Consider the following 12684-nt stretch of genomic DNA (forward strand, 5'->3'; position numbering starts at 1 on the left):
CTCAAGGAACAGCTGAAAGCTGGTCTATGAACCTACAGCTACTTGATAAGAGTCTAGGCTACTGTCCTTCCAAACAAAACTCTCTTCCTTTCAAATTCAATTTTGACTCACAGAAGACTGATGATTGCAAACCTTCTGAAATTTGGGCATGAAAATTATCGAGCCTAAGCAGCCAGGAGAATTTTCTCCAACAGACAAAGGGGCAATCATGCTTTCTGAAACGTTTATTTGCCAGCAGATGACTCTAAATTAGCTTTCGATTTTTAAAAAGTGGATGGATTTCTGATCATGTTTCACATAACTTCTTGACTTCACTCTAAACTCTTCCCTGACTCCTTTTCTCCCTGCTACCATTCCTCCTCTGATTTGTATCTTTACAATTCAGCTAAACGTTTTTAAAGTGCAGACAGTGATTCTATCAAAGAGCCCGGGGCCAACTGAACGGTTTTCCTTTTGCAGCGTTGGGAGGCCAGAGCGGAACACATCCACTTACTGTTTTACATGCGTGCCTTCAGAAACTGCTTAGGAAAAGCAAATATTCCTTCGCCTCAGAGTAAATTGTTTCTCTTGAGAATAAAACATAAGAATTTCCTAAATCTCACACGAATATTGCAACACTGACCACCAACCTCCTTAAAGAGGGTAACCAAACAACTGTGGTTTCTACATTAAAGATGGGATCGGACATATTTCATGTATGACATGAAAGCTAGACTACCTTCACCACAAAGTCACGGAAAACGCTGACAACCAGAATTTATGGCCCCCCTCAGCATGGCTAATGCACAGCAGCAGCTTCGGCTCCTCGAAGGTGGGCCCCCTGTTCCTTACGCAGGAATCCTGAAGAAGTATTAGAAATGACATGCACCCCAGAAGCTGAATTTCTGTTTGGCCTGATACTCATGTGCCCTAGTTGAGGGTCTCTTTTATGCATGCTGATTATTTCTGTCTCACAGACATAGTACTTTGACCCACGGAGGACAGGAAGCTTCCTGTAGGGATAAGGCCAATAAAGGGGCACAGAAATCCACACACACAGCCAGGTGACTGTCTTCATTGTCAAAGATGATCATGTGAAGATAAAGTCACGATTCAAGAATATGTCTGCACTTAGGAAAATGCAGGGTTTGCCTTAACCTCGCTCTCATCTGCATTTTAACTTTATTATCGAATACAGGGGAGAGCAGGGCAGGATGTGGGCCTTGTCAAAGCAGAACAGACGGCACGGTTCAGTCTTTCAGAGCCCCCGGGAGGAAAAGGGCTCATTTGTAGAGTTTGTTCATTTGCATTTAGTGAACTCCTCTCCTCACGTATTTGTAAAGCCCGTTTTTCTGTATGTGCCTCTTCCTGCTCTTACCTCTTATTTAATTTTCTAGTACTTTTAGAATTGTACCAGTAAAATTTATCTCAGTTTTCTGTGCTGAATATGAGAATGCCTCAGTATATTCCCATTCCTCCTCTAAGAGGGAGAGACAGCCACACTGACTAACCTGATAAGAAGAAAGCCCCTCTGGGGGCCACAGCCGGTGATTATTGGCCTCTCCCACTCTGATGGCCATTGAGAGAGAGAAGAGCAAACCAGAGGCAAGAAGTAGGGGAGAGCTTGAATAGGAGACCTCTGAGGTCTCTGACCAATTCTGCGGGAGTTTTCCATATAGAGGTCATTCCCTCCTCCCCACAATGTCCTCTAGGCTCCGAGGAAAGACACAGTAAGTCTCTTAGGTGTTTGCAATAACTGGTTGAATCTAGTTGTAACACTGAGAAGGAGCACGTTGTTCCTGACTCCCAGGAAGTGGTTCAGGAGCAGAGTGATGGAGGAGAGGCAAAGAGATGGAAATAGCGTCATGACGTGAGGCAGGCGAGTCACTTCCACTTCCGAATGATCTCCTGCTTTTTAAAAAAATCTCTTGCTTCTTGAGGAAGAAAATCCCCAAGTCCTGTCACAGTGCTTTCACTCCCGCTCTCCACAGACTGTTATTGTTCGTGGAAGCATAGTTTTCACAAATGGGGCCAAAAGAATGGTCAGACATTATGCGAATGAAACGAGCCAGTCACAAAAGGAGAAGTACTGTACGAGTCCACTTACATGAGGTCACTAGAGCAGTCAAAGTCACAGAGACAGATATTAGAATGGTGGGTGCCAAGGGCTGGGGGAAGGAAATGGGGGAGTTAGATTTTAATGGGTCCAGAGTTGCCTTTGAAGAAAATGAAAATTTCAGGATATACATGGTGCTTATGGTTGCACAGCAATGTGGAATGTACTTAATAATGATAATTAATAATAATAATAATAAAATGGTTAGTCAAAGAAAGAGCTGGGGCCAAGTTAGAGCTGCTTACCTTTTCTGTGCATTCTCCAAGTGACTTTCTTCCATTTTATGCTCTTTTTTGGCTGTGAAAGAGAAATAATTATGATTAAAGCAATATTTTCTTCCATCATATTTTTTGCATAATATTCTAACTTTGATTATACCTATTTATTATAGAAATAAGCCCAAATTCAGGGGTTGGCAGCTCCTACCACACGTAGTGGAAAAGGCACTCAATTCACTACATTTATCACCACTGCATTCTTTTTCTTAAAATCCTCAACTGAGGATGTGCTTAGAGAGAGGAAAAGAGAGAGAGAGAAAGAGAGAGAGAGAGAGAGAGAGAGAGAGAGAGAGAGAGAGATGTGAGAGAGAAACACTGATTGGTTGCCAGCCCAGGTATGTGGCCTGAGGACCGGGAACCTTTTGGTGCATACGACAGGGACAACACTCATCATGCTCAACCAACTGAGCCATTCTGGCTAGACAGCATTGCTTTCTTGATAACAGCTATAGCTAGCAGCAAGGGGTGGGGGGCATTTAATTTATGTTCTTACTGGGACACCTGTGAGAGTGAAAGGAGGTGACAGTAATAATTGCTCCTGGACAAAGTCATACATCGGGACAATCCTGGCCAGGATGGAACATGTGGTCACCTGGCTATGGTTGGCCTCTTTGTGAGCCTTGGCCTGTGCTCGGCACTTCCCCTTCTCTCCCAAACATTATAAACCCAGCACCATTTGCAGTTCTGCTCAGATTCAAACAAATTAATTGAATCTTTGCACACTCTACACTCACAGGCCCCTTTGACAATCTGGGGAGGCCTATGATTCCCTTTCTCAGAATAATGTTTTTAAATGCATTGAAAAAATACTTAAGATTACTAAAGAAATCAGTGATACTGAGATACAATTCTGAATTTAAAGATTAGGAACCCATGCTCTGACATCGATGTGTGAGAGAAACATTGATCGATTGCCTCCCATATTTGCCCTAACTGGGGATCGAACCCACAACCTAGGGATGTGTCCTGACCGGGCATCAAAACTGCAACCTTTTGGTGTATGGGACAATGCTCCAAGCAACTGAGTCACCCAGCTAAGACTCACCATTGATTTTAAAATGTAAATGTTATTAAGTTACTCCCATGCTTAAAATCTTCCAACAACTTGCTGTCATCCTTGACATAACCGTTTAAAGTCTTCACAATGTCCCAGAAGGCCCTGCAAGTCTGCTTCCCGGCTCCTCCTCTGTGACATTATTTCTTTTTTTTTTAAGTTTTTTTTTTTTTAATCCTCACCTGAGGATATTTTTCCATTGATTTTTTTTAGAGATAGTGGCAGAGAGAAGGAAAGACAGAGAGAACATCAATATGAGAGAAACACAAAGATTGGTTGCCTCCTGCATGTGCCCTGACGAGGGCCCGGGCCAGGGAGGAGCCTGCAACCGAGGGATGTGCCCTTGACAGGAATCAAACCCGGGACCCTTGGGTCCACAGGCCAATGCTCTATCCACTGAGCCAAACCGGCTAGGGCTGTGACATTACCTCTTCTTTTCCATGCTCATTCCTTTCCAGGCTGGCTGGCCACCTTGCTGATGCTTGAGCACACTGAACACATGCACTAGGATCTTTGCACTTGCCTTTCCACCTCCCTGGGACACCCTGCCCACAGTCTCTGCATGACTGGCTCCCTTACCCCAATAGGTTTCAGCTCAAATATCACCTTCCCTGACCTCGTTCAATAAAAGATCATCCCTTGCCATGCATCCTCCCCTCCCCTACCTCCTTTTCCCCCATAGCCATTATCTACCTGATGCACTTATTCATTTGCTCATTTGTTTATTATACGACAACTGCATGTAAGCTGCAGGAAAGAAGCAACTTCACCTGGCTTGTTTTTTGTTGTGCCTTAAACATGGAAAGTGCCTACATATTAAATCACTTATTGTAGCTTAAAAATGTGTATATTGACCCTGGCTGGTGTGGCTCAGTTGGTTGGGCATCATCCTGTGCACCGAGAGGTTGCTGGTTTGATTCTTGGTCAGTGCATGTGCCCGGGTTATGGGCTCAATCCCCAGTAGGGGGTATGCAGGAGGCAGCTGATGGATGTTCCTCTCTCACATGGATGTTTCTCTCTTTCCCTTCCTTTCTCTCTCAAAATCATAAACTACTCTTTAAACAAATGTGTATGTTGAATATAGTTGCTTAAAAAGAGATATACTAGGATTCATAAACATAAAGCATTATATTTAGAATATTAACATAGGCTAAAGAAGGTTGTGAGGATATAGTTGTATACTATATTCTCTAAGTCCAGTACATTTTAGCTAACAAAAATAATTTCTTTTTATATTGACACTAGAGGCTCGGTGCATAAAATTTGTGCATTCGGGGAGGGGGTGTGTCCCTCAGCCTGGCCTGTGCCCTCTCACAGTCCAGGAGCCTTTGGGGGATGTCTGACTGATGGCTTAGGTCTGCTCCCACAGCTGCGCTCGCCAGCTGTGAGCCCGGCTTCTGGCTGAGTGGTGCTCACCCTGTGGGAGCACACTGACCACCAGGGGGAAGCTCCTGCACTGAGTGTCTGCCCCCTGGTGGTCAGTTCGCATCATAGTGACCGGTAATTCTGCCTTTCGGTCAATTTGCATATTAGCCTTTTATTATATAGGATGATTTGGCTTTGATAACTACACCATTTTAGGTAAAGCCATAGTTATGGGCAGCTGTTGTGATATAATTTCCCCCCACTCTCCCAGCAGCAATCTTAGCCAATCAGATACAGAGAAGTGACCTATGTTTCTCATAGGTGACACCAAGTTCCCCCAAATGTGAAACAACCTAGTGGTTTGTTCTTATCCAGTGATTCTTAATTATGTGCCTGGTCAAACAAGAGGAAAATTCTTCCGAGGCCTAAGTGGTCTTCCTGGACACCTTTGCTGTTCGCCATCACCAATGGTCTCTAACTGGATGCTCCCATGCTGTGTTAAGTAGACTATGGTCAAGCCGTCATTGCATATACATTTAGTGACAAGAAATACGCTCCCCAAACTGAATTAAGCATTAGATAAGCACTTGCAATGGCTCTATGAATATGGCAATCTGGGGTGGCGGGGGGGGGGGTGGGGAGGGGGAATGGCATTCAAATACAAAAAGAGGTATTACTAAGAGGCAATGCATATAGTACAACCTCTGAGGGTTTTGGGGAAAAGAGCCCTCAAGAAAATGGGAAGAATCTAGAAATCTCAATTTTTCCCAAGCAAAAGGTCTATGCATAGAAAGAAATAGTAGCCGAAACCGGTTTGGCTCAGTGGATAGAGCGTCGGCCTGCGGACTCAAGGGTCCCGGGTTTGATTCCGGTCAAGGGCATGTACCTTGGTTGCGGGCACATCCCCAGTGGGGGGTGTGCAAGAGGCAGCTGATCGATGTTTCTCTCATCGATGTTTCTAACTCTCTATCCCTCTCTCTTCCTCTCTGTAAAAAATCAATAAAATATATTAAAAAAAAAAAAAAAAGAAATAGTAGCCCCAGTCCATGGTGTGACCTGGAAGGTCTCCCAGCCTAAAATACTTCTCCTGCCACAATGTGTGACATTCCTAACCATGTTATTATACATTTTAAAGTCTTCAGACAGAACAAAAAGACATTACCTGTAAGGAAAATATTTAAAGACTGGAGTCACATACACAAATTCTAATATCTCCAATAAATAGGGCAGCTACAGGCCAAGTGCAATATGCTGATATTCTAAAATTTGACCCTTAGCTTCTCAATATTGGAACTGATACAGTTTCAGTCTAGGGAAGCCAGAGGGAGTGATAGGGACATGGGAAGGCTATGCCCCATTCAAGGGAGGAAAGGCACTTGCCAGTGTTACCAGATTTCTATCTTTTTCACAGAAGCTAAGATTTTTAAATGGATGTTCTCCACTTAGGAAAAAAAGTTTCAAGCACTCGGTAGGACAAAGAGTACATTCCTGTTGGCCATATCTCACCCTGCAAGCTCTCACTTAAGCCTTCAGTAGCTTCTGATATATGGCATAGGTGGGTGTGTTCTTTCTTCTGCGTGCCAGATGGGTGCTTGGGATCCCCCACTGAAAAAAGGCATACTAAGGTCCCTAGAGAACTTTCTTTCTGGCAAAGGTCCCTAGAGAACTTTCTTTCTGGCTAGGGAAGATAGACAATTAAACCTAAGAGAATAAGATCAGGTGTGAGCAATTTTTGATAAAGGGTAGCAAAAAAAAAAAAAAAAATCTAGAGCACGAATTGTTGCCTATAAAAGGAGACTCTATGTGGGTTACTGCATTAAGGGGTACCTGGGCAGCCAGATCATGCTACAAAGGTAGTGGGCACAAAAAAGGGACAATGTTTAATTGAAGATAATAAGTCTTAGATAAAAACTGTCCTAACCTACAACTTTGGCTAGCAGTGGCCCTGATCTCTGTGTGGGATTTACCTAGACTTCTATCCTACATAGTCACATGGACAGTAGTATATAGGTGCTTCTTTTTCAGTATAAACTTGGTACTACTTGTGTGGTCGGGGGGAGGGCAGACTTATTAGAAGTTTGGAGAAGTTGTCAGATACTGACACTACACCAAGGGAGACAGAAATAACACGCATCCCCAACCTTGCTCTTCTTTCTCCTTTTTCTTTCACAAAAAGGTGTCTCATTGTCTGCAATGAGTTAAATGTAATTGTTTTCCAAGTTGGGGTACTAAAGAAGCTGCTTAGAATGCAGATAGTCTCACAGTTTAAGACTAAAGAAATAAAGGAAAAAATCAGAGTACAGAGTACTAAAAATGAGAATTTTTGCTTAACATCAATTCTGTCTTCCGAACTTCTTTATGAAGGCTGAGCATATACTGTGGTGATGTGAATGTCTGGAAGTGCTCAGAGAACACTGAGTGGTAAGTTTGCTTGATGACCTACCTACAGCATACGATACATGTTCTGTCATTGGTAGAACTATGTTGCTTTTCTTCCACTTTCATTTCCTCCAATAAAGAACATCGATTATTTTTCATAATTCCATGTCACAGAGAGAAAGCAACATGGCTTCTTTAGAAGGTTTTTTTTTTGATTGTTTAAGAAACATTAATGTGGGTTTTATTTAATGCAGCCTTTACTGAACAAAGAACATTTGCTTTTGCGTAAACTTTCAGTGCCTTGGAACTTTGTTTCCTGATTAATTTCATAGCCACTGTCTCATTAATTATCATAAAATTTCCCCATAAAAACAATTCTGAAATTCATAAGTACTGTGGCCTACCAAGTAAAGCAGAAAAGGCCCTTTTTATTCAATGGTTGTAGGCCCAAGGAATGCAATCCAGAACTCAAGATAGCTAAATGCCAAGTTTTAAGCCCAGCTCCGCCATTCAAGTGTCATGGACAAGTTGCATGTATATCCCCTGTTCCAGTTTTCTCTGCTGTAAAATGAAGATGTTAATTCCTACCTCCCACATAGTTATGAGAGCCACACGCAAAGGGAACAGTGCTCGGCTGCATCAGAATCTCTGCAGTCAGATCTCTGATGGTTCCACTGCATGCTGAGGCTAGAGGGGGTTCAAGCTTCCAGTTGGACAGCTGCTTTGACGGAGTTAAATGCAGGTGTAGGCTAGTGGGCACAGCGTGGGCTTTGTGTCAGGTGGACACGGGCTGAATTTCTGCTGTGCCATTTATTAACTGAAAGACCTTGGGGAAGTCACTTAATTCCATTGCGCCTTAACCATAAAACTGGAGTAATAAGATCTACCTTGCAAGGTGGTTGTGACTATTGGATGTGCTGAACATGAGAGGTTAATGTACTGAATAACCTACATGCTAGGCCCTCAAAAGCAGCAGCTATTGATTACTGATTGACTGGAAGCAAATGCTAGGAATCACTATTCTGGCTCTCTGTCTTTGGTATGAATAATACAATATTTCAACCATAATGCTCCGTTCTTTCTTAAGAATGTCCACAGCCACACTCAGTGGACGATAATTTTGCTAGTGATCAGTTTCAAGTTAGGTGTCCTCTGTTTAAAACCTCAGTTTTCCCGTTCACTCACAAAGCCAGTGTTCCTACCATGGCTGCTAAGGCTTTTCCACAGAAGCGTGTGCCCTGTCCCATCCCATCTTGTTTTATTCAGTCCTCAGGAGTGAGAGTAACTGATTTATAATTTTTTTTTTTGGGGGGGGGTGAGGGGTGTAGGTGTGAGGGGACAGGTGCTTATGATTATTCTCACCTAATTCTTTTTCCCACTTAATGACCATTGAGTTATACAATCTCAGATCTGATTTAATCAATCACTTTCCAATATTAAATGAAAGATAATGATGCATGAGTCTGTTTCTAAAAGGTAAGGAGCAAAGATTCCTCCTTTAAGCTCTAGATTCTATATAGTGACCTATTATAGGTTCCCTGCATGGCACAATAAATCCAGTTTTCTCTATTGACACTAAATTGTCAACTTAAAAAGGCAAACTGACTGCAATCCTTATCAGAATACCAATGGCATTTTTCACATAACTATAAAAATTAATCCTAAAATTTATATAGGACCATTAAAAACCTCAAATAGCCAAAGCAATTTTTTTTGGTTAATCCTCACCTGAGGATATTTTTTTCCATTGAGTTTTAGAAAGAGTAGAGGGAGGGAGGAAGGGGAGAAGAAGAGAGAGGGGGTGAGAGAGAGGAAAAAAATTGATGTTATAGAGATCAAACCTGCAATCCATGTATGTGCCCTTGACCCAGGAATCGAACTCGTGGCCCTTTGGAGCAGGGGCCAATGCTCTAACCACTGAGCAACAATGATCATGGCAGCAATCTATTTTTTTAAAATAAATTTTTAAAAAATAATTTTTAGCCGAAACCGGTTTGGCTCAGTGGATAGAGCGTCGGTCTGCGGACTGAAGGATCCCAGGTTCGATTCCGGTCAAGGGCATGTACATTGGTTGCAGGCACATCTCCAGTGGGGGATGTGCAGGAGGCAGCTGGTCGATGTTTCTCTCTCATCGACGTTTCTAACTCTCTATCCCTCTCCCTTCCTCTCTGTAAAAAATCAATAAAATATATTAAAAAAAAAAAAAGAAAATCACAAGTTTAAAAAAAAATAATTTTTAGGGAGAGTAGGAGAGGAAAAGAAACATTGATGTGAGAGTGAAATATTGACTGGATGCCTCCTGCATGCCTCCCACTAGGGATGGAGCCCACAACCCAGGCATGTGTCCCAAACTGGCAACCCTTTGGTGCATGGGATAATGCCCAACCAACTGAGCCATACTGGCCAGGGCTAGCCAAAGCAATCTTGAGAAAAAAGAACAAAGTTGGAGGTATCACACTATCTAACAGCAAACTATATTACTAGGCTAAAGTAATCAAAAGAGCACAGTACTGGCAAAAAACAAACATATAGATCAATAGAACAGAATAGAGAGCACAGAAATAAACCTATACTTTTATGGTCAATTAATTTATTAGGAGGCGAGAATCTATATATATAAAACCCTAATATGCAAATAGACCAAATGGTGGAACAACCAAACGACAGAACAACACATCTATGACATGTGCTGACCTCCAGGGGGCATGTGCGGAACATGGCGGGTGTTGGCAGCAGGCGGCAGAGCACGGAACATGGCAGGCATTGGCTGCGGTGGGATGGTGGGGCAGGTGAGTGGGGGTGCCAGACAAAGGCGGGGTGCTGGTCTCTATCATTGGGGTGAGCCTCTAGTGGTTACTTAAAATTCTTTGCTCCCGCACGCCGTGGTCCCACCGGGCACGCTCACCTACTGTTGGTGCCGGAGCTGCTGCTAACCCAAATCGCCCTTGAGGGCTTCTCCACCTCCCCCTGCTCCTCAGGGGCATTTGGGAACAGGAGCCGTCTCTCGCACCCACTGCCAGCAACGGCCCTGCTCACATCTGCAGCTGGCGCCAGAGCCGCCACTTGCACCTGCTGCTGGTGCCCGGTGCTGGTCCTGATTGCTTGGCGCTGTCAGTGGGTGCGAGCAGTGGCTGCTGGCCCCAATTGCCCCTGAGGGCTTCTCCACATCCCCTTGCTCCTGAGGGGTGATCAGGGCAGTAGCTGCTGCTTGCACCTGCTGCTGGCGCCGGCCCCACTCACACCCACTACTGGCACTGCCAACCCCAATTGCTTCGTGCTGTCAGCAGGTGCAAGCGGGGCTGGTGCCATCAGTGCGTGGGTGTGGTGGTGGTGGGAGCGGGGCTGCTGGAAGACGGGGGACCGGGAGCTGTAGCAGGCAGGGCCAAGTGGGGGCGTGGAGGATGGATCGAGACCTGCCTCTGTGCCCACCGCAGCCTCGTGGCCCACAGTTCCTTTCAAGGTTCACGAATTCATGCACTGGGCCCCTAATCTATCTATCTATCTATCTATCTATCTATCTATCTATCTATCTATCTATCTATCGAGAGAGGTAATATACAATTAGCTGGGACGCCGTAACAGTCACGACCGGCTCAGGAGGAGGCTGCACGTGCAGCAGGGTGGAGCAGGGCCCACAGAGAGCGGGGAGCAGGGAGGGCCTGCCTGCTGGGGCGCAGCTGTGGCAAGCAGGAAGGCCTGCCCTCAGAGAGCGGGGAGCAGGCAGGCCCGCCTGCAGAGAGTGGGGAGCAGGGTGGGCCTGCCTGCTCGCTGGGGCATGCCGGCAGTCCCGCCTCTGCACGTGAGCTGCAGAGGAAACTCCTTTTCTGACCGCTCATTGGCTAAGCTCCCTGTATGCCATTTGCAGTGTTCTTGGTAACTTGGGTAATGAGAATCCAAGAAGGTGATCTAGGGTTTTTCCACCTCACTCCTGGAGGAAAAAACAAAGGTCTGCTGCTGGAGGGGCTAAGAAATGTCATATCCTGCCCTAGTCGGTTTGGCTCAGTGGATAGAGCCTCAGCCTGCCAAACGCAGGGTCCGGGTTTGATTCTGGTCAAGGGCATGTACCTAGGTTGCAGGCTCCTCCCTGGCTGGGGCCCAGATCAGGGCTCATGCAGGAGGCAACCAATCAAAGTGTCCCTCTCACATTGATGTTTCTCTCTGTCTTTCCCTCTCTCTTCCACACTCTCTAAAAATCAATGAAAAAATATCCTCAGGTGAGGATAAAAAACAACAACAAAAAAACTGTCATATCTTATGAAAGAGACATCTTGAAAATGCCTAAAGAGCATTGTCATTTTTTCATGGTGAAGGGACTGGAGTCTGTGTTGATGAAAACACCTTGGCAGCTGTGGCGGCCAGCAGTGGCTGCAGCAGCAGGGTGATGGGGGCAGCGCCTTCCCTTGATCAGCCCGGTCGCCTCCTGCAGAGGGAGGCCAGACTGAGACGTCAGTAGGACATCCCCTGAGGGCTCCCAGATTGCAGAGGGTGCAGGTCGGGCTGAGGGACCCCCTGTCCCGTGCACAAATTTCGTGCACTGGGCCTCTAGTCTATATATATAAAAGCCTAAACGACCGTTATGACCGAACGACTGGTCAACCAGTTGCTATGATGTGCACTGACCATCAGGGGGCAGATGCTCAATGCAGGAGCTTCCCCCTGGTAGTCAGTGTGCTCCCACAGCCAACCTCCTGCGGTCCCTCTCCCTGGCTATCTGGCCCCGATAAGCCCCAATCAGGACCGAGTGAGACAGCTCCAATTGGCCCCGATTGCTGGCCAGGCCATGGGACCCCACCAGTGCACGAATTCGTGCACTGGGCCTCTAGTATACAATGAAATAACAACAGTTTCTTCAATTAATGGTGCTGAGGAAACTGAACAGATACATGCAAAAAAAAGGAAACTAGACCAATCTTTTTTTACCATATACAAAAATAAACAAAAAAAATGGATTAAAGACCAATGTAAGACCTGAAACCATAAAACTTCTATAAGAAAACACAGGCAATAAACTCTTTGGCATTGGTCTTAGCAGTTTTTTCTGGATATGTCTCCTAGGGTAAAGATAATAAAAGCAAAAAGGCAACCTACTGAATGGGAGAAGACATTGACCAATGATATATCGATAAGAGGTTAATACTCAAAATATATAATGTACTCATACAAGTTAACTTAAAAAAAAACCAGACCCAATCAAAAAATTGTACACTGTTGGTGGGATTGTAAAGTGCAGCCACTATGAAAAACATATGAAGGTTTCACAAAGACTTTAAAAAAGACCTACCATATGACCCAGTCATCTTTATTTCTGGGTATTTATCTGAAGAAATCCAAAACACTGATTTGAAAATACTAAGTAGCCCTATGTTCACTGCAGCATTATTTATAATGGCCAAGAGAGGGAAGCACCCTAGGTATCCATTGATAGATAAAGAAGAGGTGGTGCATATATACTATGGAATATTATTTAGTAAAAAGAATGAAATCTTGCCATTTGCAACAACATGTATGGACCT

General features: G+C 44.6%; 1 protein-coding gene across 3 annotated transcripts in view; it reads right to left on the minus strand.

Moving 5' to 3' along the window:
• Positions 1-12684, minus strand: part of FMN1 (formin 1) — a 402801-nt gene that overhangs the window by 42880 nt on the left and 347237 nt on the right. For all 3 annotated transcript variants that reach the window (XM_054716379.1, XM_008142957.3, XM_008142958.3), the window contains one exon: positions 2341-2392. In XM_054716379.1, coding sequence (XP_054572354.1) covers positions 2341-2392 — 52 coding nt within the window. The remainder of the gene's footprint in view (positions 1-2340; positions 2393-12684) is intronic.

This window comes from Eptesicus fuscus, chromosome 5 (genome assembly GCF_027574615.1).
Source record: "Eptesicus fuscus isolate TK198812 chromosome 5, DD_ASM_mEF_20220401, whole genome shotgun sequence".
NCBI classification, from domain to species: domain Eukaryota; kingdom Metazoa; phylum Chordata; class Mammalia; order Chiroptera; family Vespertilionidae; genus Eptesicus; species Eptesicus fuscus.